The sequence below is a fragment of the Portunus trituberculatus genome, unplaced genomic scaffold, assembly GCF_017591435.1.
Source record: "Portunus trituberculatus isolate SZX2019 unplaced genomic scaffold, ASM1759143v1 PGA_scaffold_523__9_contigs__length_663829, whole genome shotgun sequence".
Lineage (NCBI taxonomy): Eukaryota > Metazoa > Arthropoda > Malacostraca > Decapoda > Portunidae > Portunus > Portunus trituberculatus.
The window spans coordinates 70,001-92,500 of record NW_025541692.1 but is presented as its reverse complement, the minus strand read 5'-3'; the positions used below and the strand labels follow the sequence as shown (position 1 = coordinate 92,500).

Sequence of the window (22,500 nt, the reverse complement as noted above, 5' to 3'; positions counted from 1 at the left end):
TTATTTAGTATTCTCAATTTTCTATCCTCTTTACTCATAAGCTCTCAATCTGCTTTCCTGCATTAGCCTTGAAATATTCTAAGAGCTTTAAGAGGAAAAGTTTCAAGACACTCCTGTGATTTAGGTAATACTTTTATCTCTACTCTTCAGACAAATTCCTTCAGTTTATATTCACTTATTAACCATAACATTTGGCTTACAGAAATTAACAAAAATAAACTTATCCCACATATGATTGAACTGGGTTGTGCTTAAATCAAAACTCCCTGTAAATTCAAATAATCTAATAAATTATTAGATTAAAGAATCATGTAAAGAGTAAATGGTTGAAGAAAACTATGTAAACCAATAATGACATGCATTTGTTTGCAGATTTAACATCGTGGCTGATTCTTACACGACTTATGAGACAATCACGAACCTCACCGCGAGCTGGCCCACCGCCTACAGGTAAAGGTACAGGGGATGAGAAAAACAAATAAATAAATAAATAAAAAAAAGTAAATATAAAAATGAGGAGGAAATTTGATAGTCTGTGCATATAGGAGTAAAGAATAGGAGGTAGTAGACACCTACCGAAACAATAACTTACTCCCAGTGAGATCTAATAGCACTAGTTCAGGAGGTGCTGTGAACCTTCCATTAAAGCTAGTTGTGATCTCGTTGAATGTTTCCCTTTGTGTCTCACAACTCAAGGGGTAGTCACAGCCTACCCTCTAAAGACAGCTCTCCTTCTTCACACAAAACTACATGCACTTACCACACATACACCCTTCACTCCAAATCAAAATTTAAAAGAAAATGGGACCCAAAATAAACAACGCCTCGGAGTCCCTCTCTGGGGAGGGGACCAAAAATGTCCCCAGGTCGGACACCTCTCCTGTTGAAGACCACAAATGCCTTGACACCTCCCTCAACTTTTTCTACATTAACTTCTGCAACATTCGCGGTCTTAGATCTAATTTTCAATCTGTGGAACACCACCTCTCCTCTACTAAACCTCATCTTCTTTTCCTCACCGAAACACAGCTGTCTGAGGCAACTGACAGTAGCCCCTTCTCTGTTCCCTCCTACTTTCTCTATTCTCATTTTCATTCCAAAGCTGGATGTTGCGTCTATGTACGCAACGACTTAACTTGCTCTCGTGCCCACGCTCTTGAGTCTTCCGAATTTTCCACCATCTGGCTACGACTTAACAGTCACTCTCAAACTAAATTCATCTGTGCTGTTTATCTCTCCCTAACTCTTCTGACTATAGTAATTTCTTCGACTACTTAACTTCTAAAGTGGAGCACATTCTGTCCCTCTACCCTTTCGCTGAGATTTCCATTCTTGGAGATTTCAATGTTCACCACCAGCTTTGGCTTTCCTCTCCTTCACTGACCACCCTGGTGAACTAGCCTTCAACTTTGCTATCCTCCATGACCTAGAGCAACTGGTGCAACACCCTACTGTATTCCTGACCGTCTTGGAGACACGCCCAACATTCTTGATCTCTTCCTCACCTCTAACCCTTCTGCTTATGCTGTCACCCTTTCATCTCCGTTGGGCTCCTCCGATCACAATCTCATTTCTGTATCTTGTCCTATTTTTCCAATCCTCCGCAGGATCCCCAAAGCGAAGGTGCCTCTGGCGTTTTGCCTCTGCCAGTTGGGGGACCTGAGGAGGTATTATGCTGATTTTCCTGGAATGATTATTGCTTCCGTGTCAGAGACCCATCTCTTTGTGCTGAACGCATAACAGAGGTGTTAGTATCTGGCATGGAGGCGTACATTCCTCATTCTTTTTCTCAACCTAAACCTTCTAAACCTTGGTTTAACTCAGCCTGTTCTCGTGCTATACATGATAGAGAGGTTGCCCACAAAAGGTACTTGAGCCTTCCATCTCCTGAATCTCATGCACTTTATATCTCTGCCCGGAATCATGCCAAGTCTGTTCTTCAACTTGCCAAACACTCTTTCATAAATAGGAAATGTCAAAATCTTTCAAACTCAAACTCTCCTCGTGACTTCTGGCATCTAGCCAAAACATCTCAAATAACTTCACTTCTTCATCTTTCCTCCTTTATTTCATCCTGATGGCACCACTGCCATCTCTTCTGTCTCTAAAGCTGAACTCTTTTCTCAAACCTTTGCTCACAACTCCACCTTGGACGATTCTGGGCTTGTCCTCCTCTCCTCCTCCCTCTGACTATTTCATGTCTACAATCAAAATTCTTCGTAATGATGTTTTCCATGCCCTTGCTGGCCTAAACCCTCGGAAGGCTTATGGACCTGATGGGGTCCCTCCTATTGTTCTCAAAACTGTGCTTCTGTGCTTGCACCTTGCCTGGCCAAACTCTTCCAACTTTGTCTATCGACTTCTACCTTTCCTTCCTGCTGGAAGTTCGCCTACATTCAGCCTGTTCCTAAAAAGGGTGACCGTTCTAACCCCTCAAACTACCGTCCTATAGCTTTAATCTCTTGCTTGTCTAAAGTTTTGAATCTATCCTGAATAGGAAGATTCTCAAACATCTGTCACTTCACAATCTTCTGTCTGATCGCCAGTATGGCTTCCGTCAAGGTCGCTCTACTGGTGATCTTCTGGCTTTCCTTACTGAGTCTTGGTCATCCTCTTTAGAGATTTCGGTGAAACTTTTGCTGTTGCGTTAGACATATCAAAAGCTTTTGATAGAGTCTGGCATAAAGCTTTGATTTCAAAACTGCCCTCCTACGGCTTCTATCCTTCTCTCTGCAACTTTATCTCAAGTTTCCTTTCCGACCGCTCTATTGCTGCTGTGGTAGACGGCTACTGTTCTTCTCCTAAACCTATTAATAGTGGTGTTCCTCAGGGTTCTGTCCTGTCACCCACTCTCTTTCTATTATTCATTAATGACCTTCTTAACCAAACTTCTTGCCCTATCCACTCCTACGCTGATGATACCACCCTACATCTTTCCACGTTCTTTCAGAGACGTCCAACCCTTCAGGAAATTAACAGATCACGCGGGACGCCACGGAACGCCTGACTTCCGATCTTTCTAAGATTTCCGATTGGGGCAGAGAAAATCTAGTAGTTTTCAATGCCTCAAAACTCAATTCCTCCATCTATCAACTCGACACAACCTTCCAGACAACTATCCCTCTTCTTCAATGACACTCAACTGTCTCCTCTTCCACAATGAATATCCTCGGTCTGTCCTTTGCTCATAATCTTAACTGGAAACTTCACATCTCATCTCTTGCTAAAACAGCTTCTATGAAGTTAGGTGTTCTGAGGCGTCTCCGCCAGTTTTTCTCGCCCTCCAACTGCTTACTCTGTATAAGGGCCTTATCCGTCCCTGTATGGAGTACTCTTCGCATGTTTGGGGGTTCCAGTCACACAGCTTTGCTTGATAGGGTGGAATCGAAAGCTCTTCGTCTCATCAACTCCCTCCTCTGACTAACTGTCTTCAGTCTCTTTCTCACCGCCGAAATGTTGCATCCCTTTCTATATTTTATCGCTATTTTCATGGTAACTGTTCTACTGATCTTGCTAACTGCATGCCTCCTCCTCCTGCGGCCACGCTGCACAAGGCTTTCTTCTTCCTCTCATCCCTATTCTGTCCAACTCTCTAATGCAAGAGTTAACCAGTACGCTCAATCATTCATCCCTTTCACTGGTAAACTCTGGAACTCCCTCCCTGCATCTGTATTTCCAAATTCCTACAACTTGTCTTCTTTTAAGAGGGAGGTATCGAGGCATTTGCTCCCCTAATTCTGGCTGACGGTTTTGGCACTTTTTACTCTTTGGAGAGCCAGCGCTCAAGTGGGCTTTTTCTAACTTTCTTTTTTTGCCCTTGGCTGGCCCTCTTCCCTACGTAAAAAAAAAAAAAAATCTCTGTTCCCTCCTACTTTCGCTATTCTCATTTTCGTTCCAAAGTTAGATGTTGCGTCTATGTGCGCAACAGCTTAACTTGCTCTCGTGCCCACGCTCTTGAATCTACCGAGTTTTCCATCATCTGTCATAGACTCAACACACACTCTGTAACTAAATTTATCTGTGTTGTCTAACTCTCCCTTAACTCCTCTGAATATAGTACATTCTTTAACTATTTGACTCCCAAAGTGGAGCACATTCTGTCCCTATACCCTTTCACGGAGATCTCCATCCTAAGGCATTTATTTCAATGTTCATCACCAGCTTTAGCTATCTTCTCCCTTCACTGACCATCCTAGTGAACTAGCCATCAATTTGCTATCCTCCATGACCTAGAGCAACTAGTGAAACACAGTACTCGTATCCAAGACCGTCTTAGAGATACGTCCAACATTCTTGATCTTTTCCTCATCCCTAATCCTTCAGCTTATGCTGTCACCATTTCATCTCCGTTGGGCTCCTTCGATCACAATCGCATTTCTGTATCTTGTTCTATTTCTCCAATCCTTCTTCAGGATCCCCAAAGGCCCAAATGGGGAGGACTGAGGGGATATTATGCTGATTTTCCATGAAATGATTACTATTTTTGTGTCAGAGATCCATCTCTGTGTGCTGAACCTATAATAGAGGTGACAGTGTCTGGCATGGAGGCGTACATTCTCCATTCTTTTTCTCAACCTAAACCTTCTAAACCTTGGTTTAATATAGCTTGTTCTCGTGTTATACATGATAGAGAGGTTGCCTACAAAAGGTACTTGATCCTTCCACCTCCTGAATCTAATGAACTTTATATTTTTGCCAAGAATTATGCTAAATGTGTTCGTCAGCTTGACACACACTCCTCCATAAATATAAAATGTTGAAACCTTTCAAATTCAAACTCCCTTCGTAACTTTTGGCATCTGGCCAAAACATCTCCAATAACTTTACTTCTTCATATTTTCCTCGTTTATTTTATCCTGATGGCACCACTGCCACCTCATCTGTCTAAAGCTGAACACTTCTCTCAAACCATTACTAACAACTCCAATTTGAATGATTATGGGCTTGTACCTCCCTCTCCTCCTCCCTCTGACTATTTCATGTCTTCAATCAAAATTCTTCGTAATAATATTTTCCATGCCCTCTCTGGCCTAAACCCTCGGAATGCTTTTGGACCTGATTGGGTCCCTCCTATTATTTAAAAAATCTGAGCTTCTGTGTTTACACCTTGTCTGGCCAAACTCTCTCAACTATGCTGAAAGTTTGCCTACATTCAGACTGTTCCTAAAAAGGGTGACCGTTCTAATCCTTCAAACTACCGTCCTATAGTTTTAATCTCTTGCTTGTCTAAAGTTTTTTAATCTATCCAAAATAGGAAGATTTTAAACATTTGTCACTTCACAACCTTCTATCTGTTCGCCATTATGGCTTCCGTCAAGGTCGCTCTACTGGTGATCTGGCCTTCCTTACTGAGTCTTGGTCACATCCTGTTTTAGAGATTTCGTGGAAACTTTTACTCTCACGTTAGACATATCAAAAGTATTTGATAGAGTCTGGCACAAAGCTCCTACGGTTTCTATCCTTTTCTCTGCAATTTTATTTCAAGTTTTCTTTCCGACCGTTTTATTGCAACCATGGTAAACATCCACTGTTCTTCTCCTCTCTCTATTAACAGTAGTGTTCCTCAGGGTTCTGTCCTGTCACCCACTTTCTTTCTATTATTCATTAATTACCTTCTTAACTAAACTTCTTACCCTATCCACTCCTTTGCAAGTGATACCACCCTACATCTTTCCACATCCTTTCAGAGACGACCAACCAACCCTTCATGAATTCAACAGATCATGCAAAAGCGCCGCAGAAGGCCTGTACGTCTGATCTTTCTAAGATTTTTTACTGGGGCAGAGAAAACTTAGTAGTGCTCAATGTCTCAGAAATTCTATTCCTCCAACTTAACACAACCTTCCAGAAAAAAATCCCCTCTTCTTCCATGGCACTCAACTTTCTCCCTCTTCCACGCTGATTATCCTCGGTCTGTCCTTTACTTATAATCGTAACTGGAAACTTCACATCTCATATCTTGCTAAAATAGCTTCTATACACCCAGCCGCCAATGAAAGTGGCGCGCATTATAAACAAACCCGTATCTCATAGCGCGGGAAGAACTGTAGCTCATTTGAAAAGAATGTGGCTAATATCTAGAAGTGGCAACATAGGCCGGCTCTTTAAACATCTATCAACCGTCACACTTCAAAAAATTATCACTCAGTTGTCACTTGCTCACGTAAGGAAGTACACTTGCTTACCCCGCTCCCCCGCACAGTGTGTCAGTTTTCTTCGTTCTCTTTCATATTGGTGTGGAAACTTAAGTGTCAATGGCACGTAAACATCAAATATCCCCAGTCAATATAGCCCTTATTGACTCACTCCGGAAGGGTGGTTTTGGCTCTAAGCATATTTCAAAGGAGACAGGACTCCCACTAAGAACAGTACAACGCTGGTTGAAGCGATGCAGAGACAATACCGGAAAATTAGCACCAGTGAAGAAAACTGCCCCTGGACGCAGCCGTATTTTATCAAAGAGGACACTGACACTGATTAAGCGTCAGCTAAGTGTCTCGCCATTCCTCACAGGAAGAGAAATTAAACAAAATTACCCTGATCTGCTGACACATGTCTCCATAAGGACAATACAGCGGCGGACACTGGAGGACCTCGACATGAAAAGTTACCGTGCTGCAAAGAAACCACTGCTTACACCCGCCCACAAAGCTAAAAGAGTCAGATTTGCTCAGGACCATAAAGACTGACCATTAGAGAAGTGGAGAAGAGTAGTGTGGTCAGATGAGAGCATGTTCTATGTGACAGGAACACCACACAAAAGAGTACGCCGACCAAGAAACTCGGACAGATATGACGAACGGTACACTGTAAACGCAGTTAAGCATCCCTCCTCTGTGATGGTGTGGGGGTGTTTCAGCTACTTTGGTGTTGGCAACTTAGTTATGCTTGACAAAGGAGTGTCAATGAACACAGAAACATATCTTGACCTGCTGCATGACAATCTTGAAGAGTGCTTCGACAAGTGTAACGGTGAAACCTTCATGCAGGACGGTGCGTCATGCCATACGGCCAACATTGTAAGGGAATGGTTTGGCATGTGAACTTAATTATTTTGAAAGTTGGCCAGCAAACAGTCCAGACCTAAACCCGATTGAAAATGTGTGGAGTATGATGAAAAAGAAGCTCCAGGATCTGGACACGAGCAGTGTAGCGAAGCTCAAGCAGGCGGTCGTGCAAGTGTGGGAGAACTGTCACCTACATATCTGGAAAAACTAGCAGATTCTGTACCACGTCGGTTGGAATCTGTCATAAAGAGGAAGGGAAACAGCACAAAATATTAGGTAAGGTAAAGAAATTATATTTTTAATGATAGTAATAGATGATTAAGGCAAATTTAATGGTATGCATGGTACGAAAAAACACAAAAACAACACGCGCCACTTTCATTGGCGGCCAGTGTTGGGCTTTCTGCGGCGTCTCCGCCAATTTTTCTCGCCCCTCCAACTGCTAGCTCTGTACAATGGTCTTATCCGTCCTTGTATGGAGTACTCTTCGCATGTTTAGGGGGTTCCACTCATACAGCTTTATTAGATGGGGTGGAATCAAAAGCTTTTCGTTCCATCAGCTACCCTCTTCTGAATGACTGTTTTCAGCCTCTTCCTCACCGCCGAAATGTTGCATCTCTTTCTATCTTTTGTCGCTATTTTCATTCTAACTGCTCTATTGATCTTACTAACTGCATGGCTATCCTCCTCCTGTGCCTTTGCTGCACGATGCTTTTTTCTTCCTCTCATCCCTTTTCTGTCTAATCCTCTAATTCAAGAGTTAACCAGTATTCTCAATCGTTCATGTCTTTCACTGGCAAACTCTCCAAGTCCCTGCCTGCTTCTGTATTTCTATCTTGCTACAACTTGACTTTTAATTGGGAGGTTTCAAGACATTTGTCCCTGGCTCTTTCAAATAATTTTGAAAACCTGCAGTATCAATGTTTTTTTTTTTATATTTTGTTGCCCTTGGCAGATTTCACTATTGCGTAAAAGAAATCAATAAGGGCTGTCAGTAGTTGATCAATCGAGAGTTTAAAAAGGGCAAGTATATGAAAGAATATGACAGATGGAAATACTCCTGGGTAGACAACTTTCTTTTGGAGACTGACACATGTGACACACGTAGGCCGGTGTTTCCTGCATTAAGTTTTGGCTAATGTACTTTTTTTTTCTTTTTGGATTATTAGAGTGTCAACGTTGCTGTCAATGGATATGGATAGACAGTATAGTAAGGGTCCAAGTATGAAAGATATGGTCATTATCGTCAGGCTCTCTTATCAAATTACGCAAATATTAATTTTCTCAGTTCTTCTACTCTGATTATCCTTATTTATTTATTTATTTCACCTCGTTACTATCCTCCTCCCCTATAACCAATCAACTGAGAGTGTGTTCTGTTACATGCTCAGACAACGCCTAGTGTTCAGCGAGTACAAGCAAGTGTTCTACCCGCCCGGCACTAAGAAGATAAAGAATCTGTTTCGGCCCTGCGCAACGGGGAAGCTGTTTCTGCCACAAACCCTCCAGGATAAGGACGCCGTCGTATTCCTGGACACGGATACACTCTTTCTCATGCCTCCCGAGATGCTGTGGCGCAAACTGTATGCCTTCAACCCCTCCCAGATCATTGGCATCGCGCCTTGCCTTCATGAGTGCAGCACGGTGTTCAAGAATGTGAGCACATGTAATAGTAGTAGTAGTAGTAGTAGTAGTAGTAGTAGTAGTAGTAGTAGTAGTAGTAGTAGTAGTAGTAGTAGTAGTAGTAGTAGTGGTAGTAGTAATAGTAGTAGTAGTACTAGTAATGGTAGTAATAGTAACATTAGTAGTAGTAGTAGTAGTAGTAGTAGTAGTAGTAGTAGCATAAGTAGTACTAGTAATAGTAGTAATAGTAACATTAGTAGTAGTAGTAGTAATAGTAGTAGTAGTAGTAGTAGTAGTAGTAGTAGTAGTAGTAGTAGTAGTAGTAGTAGTAGTAGTATTATATTATCATTATTATTATTATTATTATTATTATTATTATTATTATTATTAGTAGTAGTAGTATAGTCTTTCCGTTTTGATTATCTTATAGCAAACCGTGTGTTCGGTTGGCAGCCTGCCTCACCTCTGCTCTCGCTCAGCTTTTATATGATATTTCATGGGAATTGTGAATGCACAGTCACATTCGTGACTATTTTATGGAGGGGAAGATGTATTAAATTTTAGAAGTAACTTCATAATCACTGAACACAGCAATCAGAAGTATTACTACGCTATTCCTAATTTTATACTCGTCACAATTACTTTGTTTCTCTACATTATTGAAATTGAAAGCTGTGATATAGGTCAATAAAGACTGCTTCATCCCAGGATGTAAATGAAATTCATGTAACTTCTGTCGTTACTGAACAAAGTGAATAAATATAAATGTTTGTTAATGAATTTGCGTCTCAGCGGGGCTGAGCGAGAGCAGAGGTGAGGCAGGGCTGCCACCCGAACACACGGTTTGCTCTGAGATAATCAAAACGGACAGTCTATAGTAGTTGTATTGTAGTAGTAGTAGTAGTAGTAGTAGTAGTAGTAGTAGTAGTAGTAGTAGTAGTAGTAGTTTTTATGAGGGAAAAGTTGGCTAAGGGGAACACAAATAATAAAAATGTCCATATAGTGGCCAGTCTCTTACAGGTGTGACAGAGTTAATCAAAGGACAGGGACAAATGTCTGGAAGCCTCCCTGTTAAATAAGGTCAAACCATAGGAAATACAGACACAGGTAAGGAGCTCCAGAGTTTACCAGTGAAAGGTATGAAAGACTAAAAGTACTGGATAACTCATGGCTTAGTGAGCTGGACAGAGTAGTGGTGAGATGAAAATGAAATCCTTGTGCAGAACGGCCGCAGAAGGAAGGGACGCATGTAGTTAGCAAAATAAGAGGAACAGTTAGACTGAATATAGTGGTACAGATAGAAAGAGAGGCAACATTCCTGCGATAAGAAAGAGGCACAATTTCAGAAATTTTATTTGACATTTTTTTAACGAGAACATGGCCAAGTATTGAAAAGTTTATGAAAAATGAAAAAGTAACTCCTTTTTCTTTAAATCTGGAAGGGAATAGTATTCAAAGATGCACGGCAACTGGGCATGGAGGGAAGGACAAATTCCTAGAAGGGACGTGGTAGTAAAAATTTTCAAGACACTTATCCTCCATTATTAATTTTTCTCTATAGAATTTTCTATGGAAATCTGTAATGAATAGGCTTTTTTTTTAATGTTTTTCTTTCCCCTTAGCCAATGGACTTTTTACATAGAAAAAAAGAAAATATGAATATATTCCATATGTAAAAAGAAAATTCTGGCCAGGGGCAACAAAAACGATTAAACAAAATGGCACACTTAAAAAAATGTTGACTCCACATCCAGTCTCGCAGTCTCCTTCTGGGGAGGAGACCAGAAATATCCCCAGGTCGGACTGCTCTCTCGATGGTGACCCAAAATGCCTCGACACTTCCCTCGCCTCCCCCTCTTCATTCCCTTCTGCAACATTCGCAGACTTAGATCTAATTTTCAATCTGTAGAACACCACCTCTCTTCTACTAAACCTCATTTTCTTTTTCCTCATCGAAACACGGCTGTCTGAGGCAACTGACAGTAGGCCCTCCTCTATTCCCTGCTACTTTTCTATCTTCATTTTCGTTCCAAAGCTGGATGTTGCGTCTATGTGCCCAAAGACTTAACTTGCACTCCTGCCGATGCTCTCAAATCTTCCGAGTTTTTCACCATTTGGCTTTGACGCACCAGTCACAGTCACTTTCTGATTGGATTTATCTGTGCTGTCTATATATCTCCTAACTCTTCTGACTATAGTAAATTCTTTGACTATTTAACTTCCAAAGTGAAGCACATTCTGTCTCTCTATCCTTTCGCGGAGATCTCCATCCTTGGAGATTTCAATGTTTACTACCAGCTGTTGCTTTCTTTTCCCTTCACTGACCATCCTGGTGAACTATCTTTCAACTTTACTACCCTTTATGACATAGAGGAACTGGTGCAACATCCTACTCATATCTCTGACCGTCTTGGAAATGCGGACAACATTCGTATTCTTTTCCTTACCTCTAATCCTTCTGCTTATACTGTTACCCTATTTTTTCCATTGGGCTCCTCCGATCACAATCTCATTTCTGTATCTTTTCCTATTTCTACAATCCCTCCTCAGGATGCCCGAAAGCAGAGGTGCCTTTTTTGCGTTTTGCCTCTGCCAGTTGTGGATACCTGACGAGGTATTATGCTGATTTTCCCTGGAATTATTGTTGTTTCTGTGTCAGGGACCCATCCCTTTGTGCTGAACGCATAACAGAAGTGATAAGTCTAGCATGGAGACGTACATTCCTCACTCTTTTATCGCAACCTAAACATTCTAAACTTTGGTTTAACACAGCCTGTTCTCGTGTTACACATGAAAGAGGTTGCCCACAAAAGGTACTTGATCCTTCCATCTCCTAAATTTCAGGCACTTTATATTTTCTCCGGAATCTTGCTAAGTCTGTTCTTTAACTTGCCAAACACTCCTTCATAAATAGAAAATGTCAAAATCTTCAAACTCTAACTCCCTTTGTGACTTCTGGCATCTGGCCAAAAATATCTGTAATAACTTTATGCCTTCAGCTTTCACTCCTTTACTTCATCCTGATGGCACCACTGCTATCTCATCTGTTTCTAAAGCTGAAGTCTTCTCTCAAACCTTTGCTAACAACTTCACCATGGATGATTCTGGGCTTATCCCTCGCTCTCCTCCTTTCTCTGATTATTTCATGCCTTCAAAGTTCTTCGTCATGACGTTTCCCATGTCCTAGCTGGCCGTGATCCTTGGAAGGCTTATGAACCTGATGGGGTCCCTCCTATTGTTCTCAAAATTGTACTTTTGTGCTTTCTTCCACCTTGCTTACCCAAACATTTTCAATTGCGTCTATCGACTTTCCTTCTTGCTGGGTTTTTGTGTTCCTGAAAAAGGGTGAACGTTCTAATCCCTCAAAACTACCGTCATATAGCGTTAATCTCTGGCTTGTCTAAAGTTTTTGATTCTATCCTTATTAAACATCTGTCACTTCACAATCTTCTATCTGATCGCCAGTTATGGCTTCCGTCAATGTCGCTCTACTGGTGATCTTCTGGTGTTCATTACTGATTCCAGGTCATCCTTTCTAGAAATTTTGGGGAAACTTTTGCTCTCGATTTAGACATATCAAAAGGTTTTGATAGAGTCTGGCACAAAGCTTTGATCTCAAAACTACTTTGCTACGGTTTCTATCCTTTTCTCTTCAACTTTATATCAAGTTTTCTTTCCGACCGTTCTATTGCAGCTGTGGTAGACGGCCACTGTTCTTCACCTAAATCTATTTAAAGTTGTGTTCCTCGAGGATCTGTGTTGTCTCTTTCTATCATTCGCTAATGATCTTAACAAACTTCTTGCCCTATCCACTCCTACGCTGATGATACCACCCTATATCTTTCTACGTTTTTTTCAGAAATGATCAACCTTTCAGGAAGTCAACAGATCACGCATAGACGCCACAGAACGCCTGACTTCTGATCTTTCTAAGATTTCTGATTGGAGCAGAGAAAACTTTGTATTGTTTATTGCCTCAAAAACTCAATTCCTTCATCTCTCAACTCAACATAACCTTCCAGACAACTATCCCTCTTCAATGACACTCAACTGTCTCCCTCTTCCACAATGAATATCCTCGGTCTCTCCTTTTTTCATAATCTTAACTGGAAACTTCATATCTCATCAGTTGTTAAAACAACTTCTATGAAGTTAGGCACTCTGTAGCGTCTGTGCCAGTTTTTCTCGTTCCTCCAGCTGCTAACTATTATTTATCAATATACTGATTACTCTTCGCATGTTTGGGGAGGGATCCAGTGACACAGTGTTAGTGTGGAATCAAAAGCTTTTCGTCTCATCAACTCCCCTCCTGTAACTGACTGTCTTTATCCACTTTGTAACCGCCGAAATGTTGCATCTTTTTTCTATCTTTTATCACTATTATCATGGTAACTGTTCTTCTGATTTTGCTAACTGCATATGGAGGCAGTGGCGTAGTGGACAAAGGGTTGAACGTGGGATAGGGCTGACGTCCACGCGTAGGGTCAAATCCCACCACATACCGATTTGAAGCTGAGCCATTTGTCGAGTCACCGTGATACCCAGGCTCTGGGTGGTTACATCTAAGATGCGTTTTAGTGGTGATTTGGGCCCTAATATGGGTATAAATAAAATTGCGTACGCCACTAATGGGCAGAAGCTTAACAGCGCTTCCCATATACTCTTCAAGTATGCTTACAGGCGCTATAGCCTATAGAGTAAAAGAAGAAAAAAAAAAAAATGCCTCCCCTCCTGCAGCCTCGCTGCACAAGGATTTCTTTTCCTCTCACCTCTATTCCATCCAACTCTCGAATGCAAGAGTTAACCAGTATTCTCAATCATTCATACCTTTCTCTGATAAACTCTGGAACTCCCTACTTGCTTATGTATTTTCATCTTCCTATGACTTAACTTCTATTAAGAGGAGGTTTCAAGACATTTGTCCCTCATTTGATATATATATATATATATATATATATATATATATATATATATATATATATATATATATATATATATATATATATATATATATATATATATATATATATATATATATATATATATATATATATATCTCTCTCTCTCTCTCTCTCTCTCTCTCTCTCTCTCGATATCATTATTTATGTATTCATTTTGTTCATTTTTTCATCTTGGTATTATGTCAGTAAAAAAAATTAAATCTGTTTTGGTATTTTAACTTTAGTCAGTTTATTTTGTATTCTTTATATCACAAGATAATATTATCAACTTGGTAATCTTCATTGAGGTTCCAAGTTCTTATAGATATTGTATTGCTAATCTATCTTTGTTTTATCTTAGTTTATCAATTCTTGGGAGATTATTTTGTTCCATCATTAATAAACATTCTCTCTCTCTCTCTCTCTCTCTCTCTCTCTCTCTCTCTCTCTCTGTGTGTGTGTGTGTGTGTGTGTGAATATGTTTGGCGGCAGTACAGTTGCCCATTTATGGATCAAGACATGGCCTCAACACTGGGGTGCTCGTGATGAACCTCACCAGGTTGCGGGGCTTCGAAGGTGGCTGGACGGAGAACATCATGCATATTGTGAACAAATACAACACTAAACTACAGCTCGCAGACCAGGATATCCTTAACATTCTCTTCAGTAATAAGGTGAGTCCACGACGCCCAGCTGAGTCACTCATACCATTAATGTTGCCACTACTGCTACTGTTGTTATCATCGACAGTCCTGCTACTACTACTGCTACAAATAGTACAGATTCTAGGCTTATTGCCATCACTTTTTGTACCACTGACGCCATTACCATTCACACTTCTGCTCTTGCTGTTGCTTCTGCTATTAACATTGTCACAGCTACTACAACTGACAATGTTGTTACTATAGTCTGACCATTTTATGAAGATCACTTAGGCGTTGGCTTTTTCGGGTATTTCCCGGCCTGCGGCGGTGTCACACTTGTACCAGTGTGCACCTCAAGTCAGGTACTTAATACTTATTAACTGAATGGTGTTGTTGTATTATACATTGTGATGCTCTAAGAAGGCAAGTTAGAGGAATTTGTGTTTATTTTTAAATATATTTTGCATTGTTTTTGCAAACACAACAATACTTGACAACGTTTCCTCCGAGCGTTGTCACATCTCTTTGGGTCGGCGTTTTACGAAAGCGCGGATTGGCATATCAAAAGCGCGGCAAACGTTGCTGATATATTGCTATCAAAAGCGTGGCAGAATATAAAGTCAAAAGCGCGTTTTATCACTCACCTATATATATATATATATATATATATATATATATATATATATATATATATATATATATATATATATATATATATATATATATATAATATATATATATATATATATATATATATATATATATATATATATATATATATATATATATATATATATATATATATATATATATATATATATATATATATATATATATATATATATATATATATATATATATATATATATATATATATATATATATATATATATATATATATATATATATATATATATATATATATATATATATATATATATATATATATATATATATATATATATATATTTATATACATACAGTATTTATACACATACATTTTTTTTTTTTACGGTAAGGCCTATAGCGCCTGTAGACACACTTGAAGAGTGTATTGGAAGCGCTGTTAAGCTTCCGCCCATTAGTGGCTCAGGCAATTTTATTTATAGTAGTACCCATATTAGGGCCCCATATCACCACCCAAGCTCATCTTGAGTGTAACCACCTAGAACCTGGGTATCATGGTGACATGTAGGTAACTTTAAACAACTCGACAAATGGCAAAGTGTGGATGGATGGATTTTAATATTAGGCGCCGCAACATCAACGGTCATATGGCGCCGCTACGATATTTTACTTTTAAACTAAAAGAAATTAAAAAAGATAAAATCAAAGGTAACAAAAAATACTAAAACTACAATAAAATTCAATAAAACATTAAAAATACATATAATAAACTTAAATAAAATTCATAAAATAGCTAAAACAAGTGAAAACGATAAAATTAATGGTAATTAAAACAAAAGCTACAATAATATACATAAAACATTAAAATACATATATTAAAATCAAATAAAAATCACAGCTTTGGGAGAAGGCCAGCTTCTAAAAACGTCATGGCCTTGAGCCAGACACTTTGGTCCAAGGACCTTTGAGATATAATAGACACCGCTATCTCTACCACGACAGCGGTAGAGGTAGCGGTGTCGTAACTCTATCAAACTAGGGCACTCTACCAATAGGTGCCGCACGGTAAGCGGCACCAGACAGTCATCACAGTAAGGTTGAGGGTTCCTGGTCAACAGGTACCTCTGTGTAAGGTACGTGTGACCTATACGCAGTCGCGCCAATAAAGTCTGTAAACGTCGATCTCGAACATGGGTGTATGTCCAGTGAGGGATAGAGGAAATAGTGATCTCTCCCATTTTCGAGGTTGCGACCCCCGTTAGCCATCTCCTCTGCCAGATTGCTGCAACTGCCTCACGAATTAGAGGAAAGACATCTCGAAACGGAACAGACGCAGGAGATGGAGCGCGACTTGCTGCCTGTTTAGCGAGGCGATCTGCATGTTCATTCCTGGAACACCAACATGACCAGGAACCCAACAGAACCCAACACGATATCCTCGTTGTGTAAGAAGGTATAGCCACTCCAGGGCTGATAAAACCAAAGGGTTAAAGGATATAGTGCAAGAGAGAAGTAAGAGCACTGCGACAGTCACTAAAAATTGTAAAAGACGAAACCGGTAGAGTAAAAATTATTTGTAAAGCTAGGACTATGGCAGACAGCTCCGCAGTAAAACGGACGCCACTGAAGGAAGGCTGCCAGACCGATAAAAGAGGAAAACCACACTAAATCCAACGCCTGAGTCGGATTTGGAGCCATCAGTAAAAACAGGGATATCATCAGAATGCATAAAAAGTGTTCTAAAACCGTGTGTGGGACAGAGCTGGCAAAAAATCCTTCTTGCCATCCATGGCAGGGCATAATGAGATAACAGGAAGCTGCCAATTACCAACTCGCGGGAGACGGAAAGAGTACACAGGAGTGGGGTCGATAGATAACTCTGCCATGAGATTTGCAACACGTAGGCCAAAAGGTTTAGGGAGACTCGGTCGAGTGACATACGCCTGCGAGCGCGAGTCCCGCAACATTGACACACAGGGGACAAAATCAGGCAGACGGTGGGTGCGAAACCAACACCGGAGCATCGAAGACTGGCGCCGGAGGTCGAGCGGCCAGAAACCAGCATCCACTAGAAGGCTAGGTATTGGAGATGTCCGAAATGCACCCGTAGCCAAGCGGACCCCAGCATGATGCACGGGGTCAAGCGAGCGTAGTCGTGCATCTGTTGCGGATGAGTAGATCTCACAGCCGTATTCCAGCTTCGGAAGTATGAGTGTACGGTGAAGCAACAGCAACGTGTCCCTGTCCGCACCCCAAGAGGTATGACTTAAAACCCGAAGAAGGGATAGTGCCTGCCGACAAGACGCCTTAAGAGAGCGAAAATGGGGAACCCAGGTGAGACGGTTGTCAAATAAAAGGCCAAGATATCGAGTCGCCTCCACGCATGAGAGGCGTCTATTGGCGAGGTATAAATCCGGGTCTGGATGGACACCACGGTTGCGACAAAATGCATGGCTACGGTCTTCGAGGTGGAGAATCGAAAACCGTTCATGTTGGCCCAACTGGACACCCTATTGATCGCCAGTTGGAGCTTGCGCTCAATCAGTGACATCCTAGAAGCAGCAAAAGAGATGCACAAGTCGTCCACATATAAAGAACTGTGAATGCCATCCGGTAGAGTATCTATAACACCATTTATTGCAACTGCGAATAGCGTAACACTAAGAATACTTCCCTGTGGGACACCGTCATTTAAAGCTGTAGCATCGGAGAGAACACTCCCAACTCGAACCCGTAAAAAACGGCTGGATAAAAACTGCTGGATAAAAATAGGAAGGTGGCCCCGAAGGCCAAAATTAAACAAAGACTGTAAAATGCCATGACACCAAGCCGTGTCGTAGGCCTTCTCCAGGTCAAAAAAGACTGTTACTTGATGGTGGTGATTAGCGAAGGCCTCACAAATGGAAGACTCTAGGGATAAAAGAGCATCAGTAGTAGACCTCATCTTTCGGAAGCCGTACTGTACCGGTGACAAGTACTTCCCCTCTCCAAATACCACATGAGTCTTATATTTACCATCTTTTCTAACACTTTGCAAATACAGGACGTTAAAGATATAGGACGGTAGTTCGTAGCCTGGAGATTATCTTTCCCAGGCTTCGGAAATGGGAGAACCACTGCCACAGCCCAAGAAGATGGAAAGTCACCGGTATGCCAAATCATATTATAAAGATTTAAAAGAAAGTTAAAAGCAGTGTCAGACATGTGGCGCAAGAAGGCATAAGGTATATCATCTGGCCCAGGAGAAGAGTCGTGACACTGGGACAAAGCGGTCCGCAACTCGGAAGCAGAGAAAGGGACATTATAAGACTCCCCTCCAGCGGAAGAAAAGTTTATGCCGAGAGATTCCATTCTCTGGCGGTGACGTGCGCCCGGAGCTGCAGGATGCCTCTGGGAAACACTGGCAAAGTGCTCCGCAAAGAGGTCAGCGACATTCCTAGGGTCTGCCACCGTTCGCCCAGCAGACAACAAAATTGGTGGGGAAGCAGCAGAATACTTCCCAGCAATTCGGCGGACTTTGTTGAAGACATCCGTAAGAGGGGTGCGGACGTTTATGGAAGAGATATAGGCTTTCCACGAGGCTCTTTGTGCCTCTTTCAAAATGCGGCGGGCCCGAGCTCGGCATCGCCGAAAAGCTTCCAGGCACTGTGGGTCCCCACGATGTCGCCGGAGACGAGAGAAAGCTGACCGTTTCTCTTTAACCGCTGCAGTGCATGCTGCGTTCCACCAAGGAACGGGACGCTTAGTAAAGCGACCTGACGTCCTAGGGATTGTCTGAAGGGCTAAAGAAATAAAAAAATCAGTAAAATAATCAACAGCCTCAGCACAAGTAGAAAAGTCAGCCAGCGGACGAATAAAAGAGCTAAGGTCTGTGAATCGACGCCAATCTGCCTTGTCTAAAACCCAGCGTGGTGGCCGGGACTGTGGCTCAGATTTCACAGATTGCAATAAAATCGGAAAGTGGTCACTACCGTGTAAATCCGGTAGGACTCGCCAATTAAAATCAAGGAAAGAATTAGATGTACAAAGAGAAAGATCGATAGCTGTAAAAGTCCCAGTAGGAGTGTGGAAATGTGTAACATCCCCAGAATTTAAAATCTCCAATCCCTCATCCTCAATAAAAGAACCGATTAAAACCCCACGAGGATTACTAGCACCTTCATCCCACAACGGGTGACGGCCGTTAAAATCTCCCAACAAAAGAAAAGGCGGAGTCAGCTGACGCACCAGGCCGTCAAGCTCACCCCTGGAGACAGGAAGCCGAGGAGGTAGATATAAACTGCAGATGGTGTACAGTCGTCCCATAAAGACCTTAACAGCAACCACCTGAAGGGAGAGTTAAGTTGTACCGGGATAACAGGTATATCCTGACGGACTAGAATAGCTGTGCCACCGTGGTGGCCCTGGTCAGGGAAAGGAGTGTTAAAAAAACCACGATAGCCAGGAGGACTAGAATAAGTACTATCACCTATCATAGTCTCTTGTAGAGCTACACAGGCTGGAGAGAACTCCGACAGCAAAGCTCGGAGTTCCCCACGAGGCGCGAAGGCCTCTACAGTTCCATTGTAGAAGCTTGAAGACGACTATTTGGGTGCAGTGGACGAGCGAGCCTTTTGAGGCTGCCCGTGACTGACCTGACTAGAACTAATCAAACGACGAGAAGACACCGGGAATTGAGGTGTGCCGGGTCGTTGGACCTCAGCCTTTCGGCTTATCGGTGGGTGATGCGAACTATCATCACTTTTACTGGTCCTCGGAGGACGAGGATCAGGCAGGACTGCACTTTCCGATACAGTTGGTCCACGAGGGACGGCTATGACAATATCATCGGACGTCTCCATGCTCAGACCGTCCTCATCATAAGAAGCCCGATCTGAGACGGAGGGCGTCACAGAAGGCTGGACAGAAACTACTGGAGCTACCCTAGCAGAGCGGTCCCTGGAGGACTCACGATTATAAGCACCGGGAGAAAACTTAGACTGCTTATGCTGAGCTAAATCTAACGACTCCGCAGAGCCGCGGTGCCGCTTAGTTAGACCCTTGAAAGGCTTAGGAGATACAGGTGGCAAATGGACATCTACTACATGGGTAACTTTGTTCAAGTCCGTATTTTCTCGTCACTTCTAAGAGATGACTCAACCGAGTCATCAGCCAAAATGGCAAACCTGTTAGCCAGATAAACAGTACCACCCGCCCCAACAGAGCGAGAGGTAGCAGGAGGAGTTGTCTTCGGACCGGCAGACTCAGCCGAAGAGCGAGCGGCCAATGAAGCATAGGATGTCGCACCAGTACCATCCTTCTGGCGGTACAGGAGTTCACGGCGGGCGCTACCGAGGCTGATAAACTGACTATTGGCAAGCTGTAGAATGTCCTGCTCCAGGCGATACCTAGGGCATTGCCTGGAACGTACCTGGTGAGCATCACGACAATGAAAACAATAAGCTGCACCATTGCAATGCTCCTCTGAATGCGAGTCGAGTGCAGAGCAATTACCACATCGGGAAGCTTCCTTACACGAGCTTTTCCCGTGACCGTACCCATAGCATGAGAAGCACTGAAGAGGGCGAGAAACAAAGTGCCTCACCCTAAGGTTGATAGGACCGATATTAACACGGTCAGGAAGGGTGGACCCAAAAAGTGAGAAGGACCATGTTGGAGGAGTTCCTCATCTTAGTCACCTTTTGTACTGAGCTAGGGCACATTGCTAGTATTTCCTCTTCTGGGAATTCATAGAGGTCTTGGCTATAAACACAACCTTTGCTATAGTTAAAGGTGGGATGAGCCTTAACAGTCTCAAACATGCTGTCAGAAGGGCATGGGAGATGTTGCAACATCCTAGCTTGCGTAAGATCTTTTGCTCGCACAAGCACCCCCTTCCCATACTTTTTCAGATTCCCCTCAGGAATCGTGCCGATTTCTTTGGACAGGTACCGGGAGGCATGGATGAAATTCCCACGCCCATTTCTATAGTACGCCACAAACCAACGTGGAGGTGGGATCTGGCGGACTGCTGGAACTGAATTCTCTAAATAGTTTTCAAAAACATTTGGGATGTAATCCATGTCACTGTCTGAAATATTACGTGACTGGAGAAATTCAGTTTTAAAGCCATGGCCGGCGAGGGCAGAGATGCTACATGTTCATAAGCTAAACGAGCTTCATCACATGACATAAACGTTACATAGCATCGGTTAGAAGGAAAGTCCTTATCATAAACCAGTCGAATGCGAACAACCGTACCATACGCCTTGAGAAGTGAGTGCAAGGCATGATAGGAAAATGATGGATTAACATTTACCATTACAAGAGAATCATATGCAGCAGAAATGCATCCCTCAAAAGAACTTCCAGAACAAGAGACTGCTGTGGGAGGCCCTTGTGGAGGGGAATCCTCCTCCTTACTCAGACCTGAAGATGACGTCTCGTGGGCCAGGTCAGCCACCTCACGAGAACCTGAATGTTTTTTGTGTTTTCCCATAAAAACAGCTACACAAAAATTGGCTCCAGGGGCAAGGGAAACCACCTACTGGGACTACAATGGGAGGAAGCGCTGGCTGCCGTGGACGGGTACCTCGTCCCCATGCGGACCAGTCGTTTTAAAAAGGCCCCACATGATACGAATGTTTGTCCACGACAGAGCTGAGACCCCTCCCAAAGCATCCCAGCCTGGACACCCAACCATCCAGCACAGGACAGCCCCTATTGGGCGATCCCTCCAGCGGGTGGCTCCGCTGGTCCACTGGCAGCCTACGTAGGAACCATTTAGTCTGGCCCCTCACTGGCGACCGTACTAGCATGGGTAGCCCTCTCCCCCTCGAAAGGGCAGAGCAGGGGACTAAGCCCCCTCTAGCCTAGCTCGCCAGGTCACAGGGCACGCAAGCCCCCACCACGACAAGGCGGTTCCCATCTGGGGGATATATATATAGGCAGTCCACCACAACACCATTTAAACACTCCAGCACCAGCCCTCAACAGTGCCACATCACCAGTGACTCAACACCACCACAAGCATGGACAGTTCCACGAAGGAACTAATTATGCTGGGGGTATGTGGTATGAGATACCACTTATTGAGGGCTCTTGTCGTCGACCAGTTTGTACTACCAGAGCCCAAACCAAAACGGAAGAGAAGGGCCTGGGTGTGGCCCTACCTCCAGAAAAGACTGAGGCATGGACACTACGACACCCTCATGGACGAATTATATAAGGAGAACCCAGACCTGTACAAGAATCAAACCAGATTGCCAACTGCGTTCCGGTAGTGGGAGGCTCCAGCTGTGCCGCTTTCCCCACGAAGGCACGAGTGACTTTGTAACGATCGAAGTGGTCTTTCTTTGTTGTACACGAAGGGGACCTCCATCTCCAACCACTCAGCCAAGTCCCGTTCCTGGTCGTCTGTCAGCATCACGCAGAGGCCCTTCTTCCGGCACGGTTTCCTGCCGACTTTCCTCTTCCGGGGAGGTAAAGGCAGGGGCTGGGATTCCTGGGTCGGCACCAAACTATCCACGTCACTGTCCTCTACTGCACTGGCACTACTTTCATCACAGCTGTCCTGGGTTACCACCTCACACTCCTCCAGGTGCAGTGTGGGCACTTCCTCTTCAGATGTAGGGTTGGAAGGGTCAAGTGTGGGGCTTGAAGGCTGCTTCCTCCTCCTCA

General features: G+C 42.9%; 1 protein-coding gene across 1 annotated transcript in view; it reads left to right on the top strand.

Annotated features, from left to right (window-relative positions):
- LOC123500970 (glucoside xylosyltransferase 1-like) overlaps positions 1-22,500 on the top strand; it is a 55,906-nt gene that overhangs the window by 6,571 nt on the left and 26,835 nt on the right. Inside the window, exons 4-6 of the mRNA XM_045249523.1 lie at positions 373-450; positions 8,399-8,663; positions 14,068-14,244. Of these exons, the coding sequence (XP_045105458.1) occupies positions 373-450; positions 8,399-8,663; positions 14,068-14,244 (520 nt within the window). The remainder of the gene's footprint in view (positions 1-372; positions 451-8,398; positions 8,664-14,067; positions 14,245-22,500) is intronic.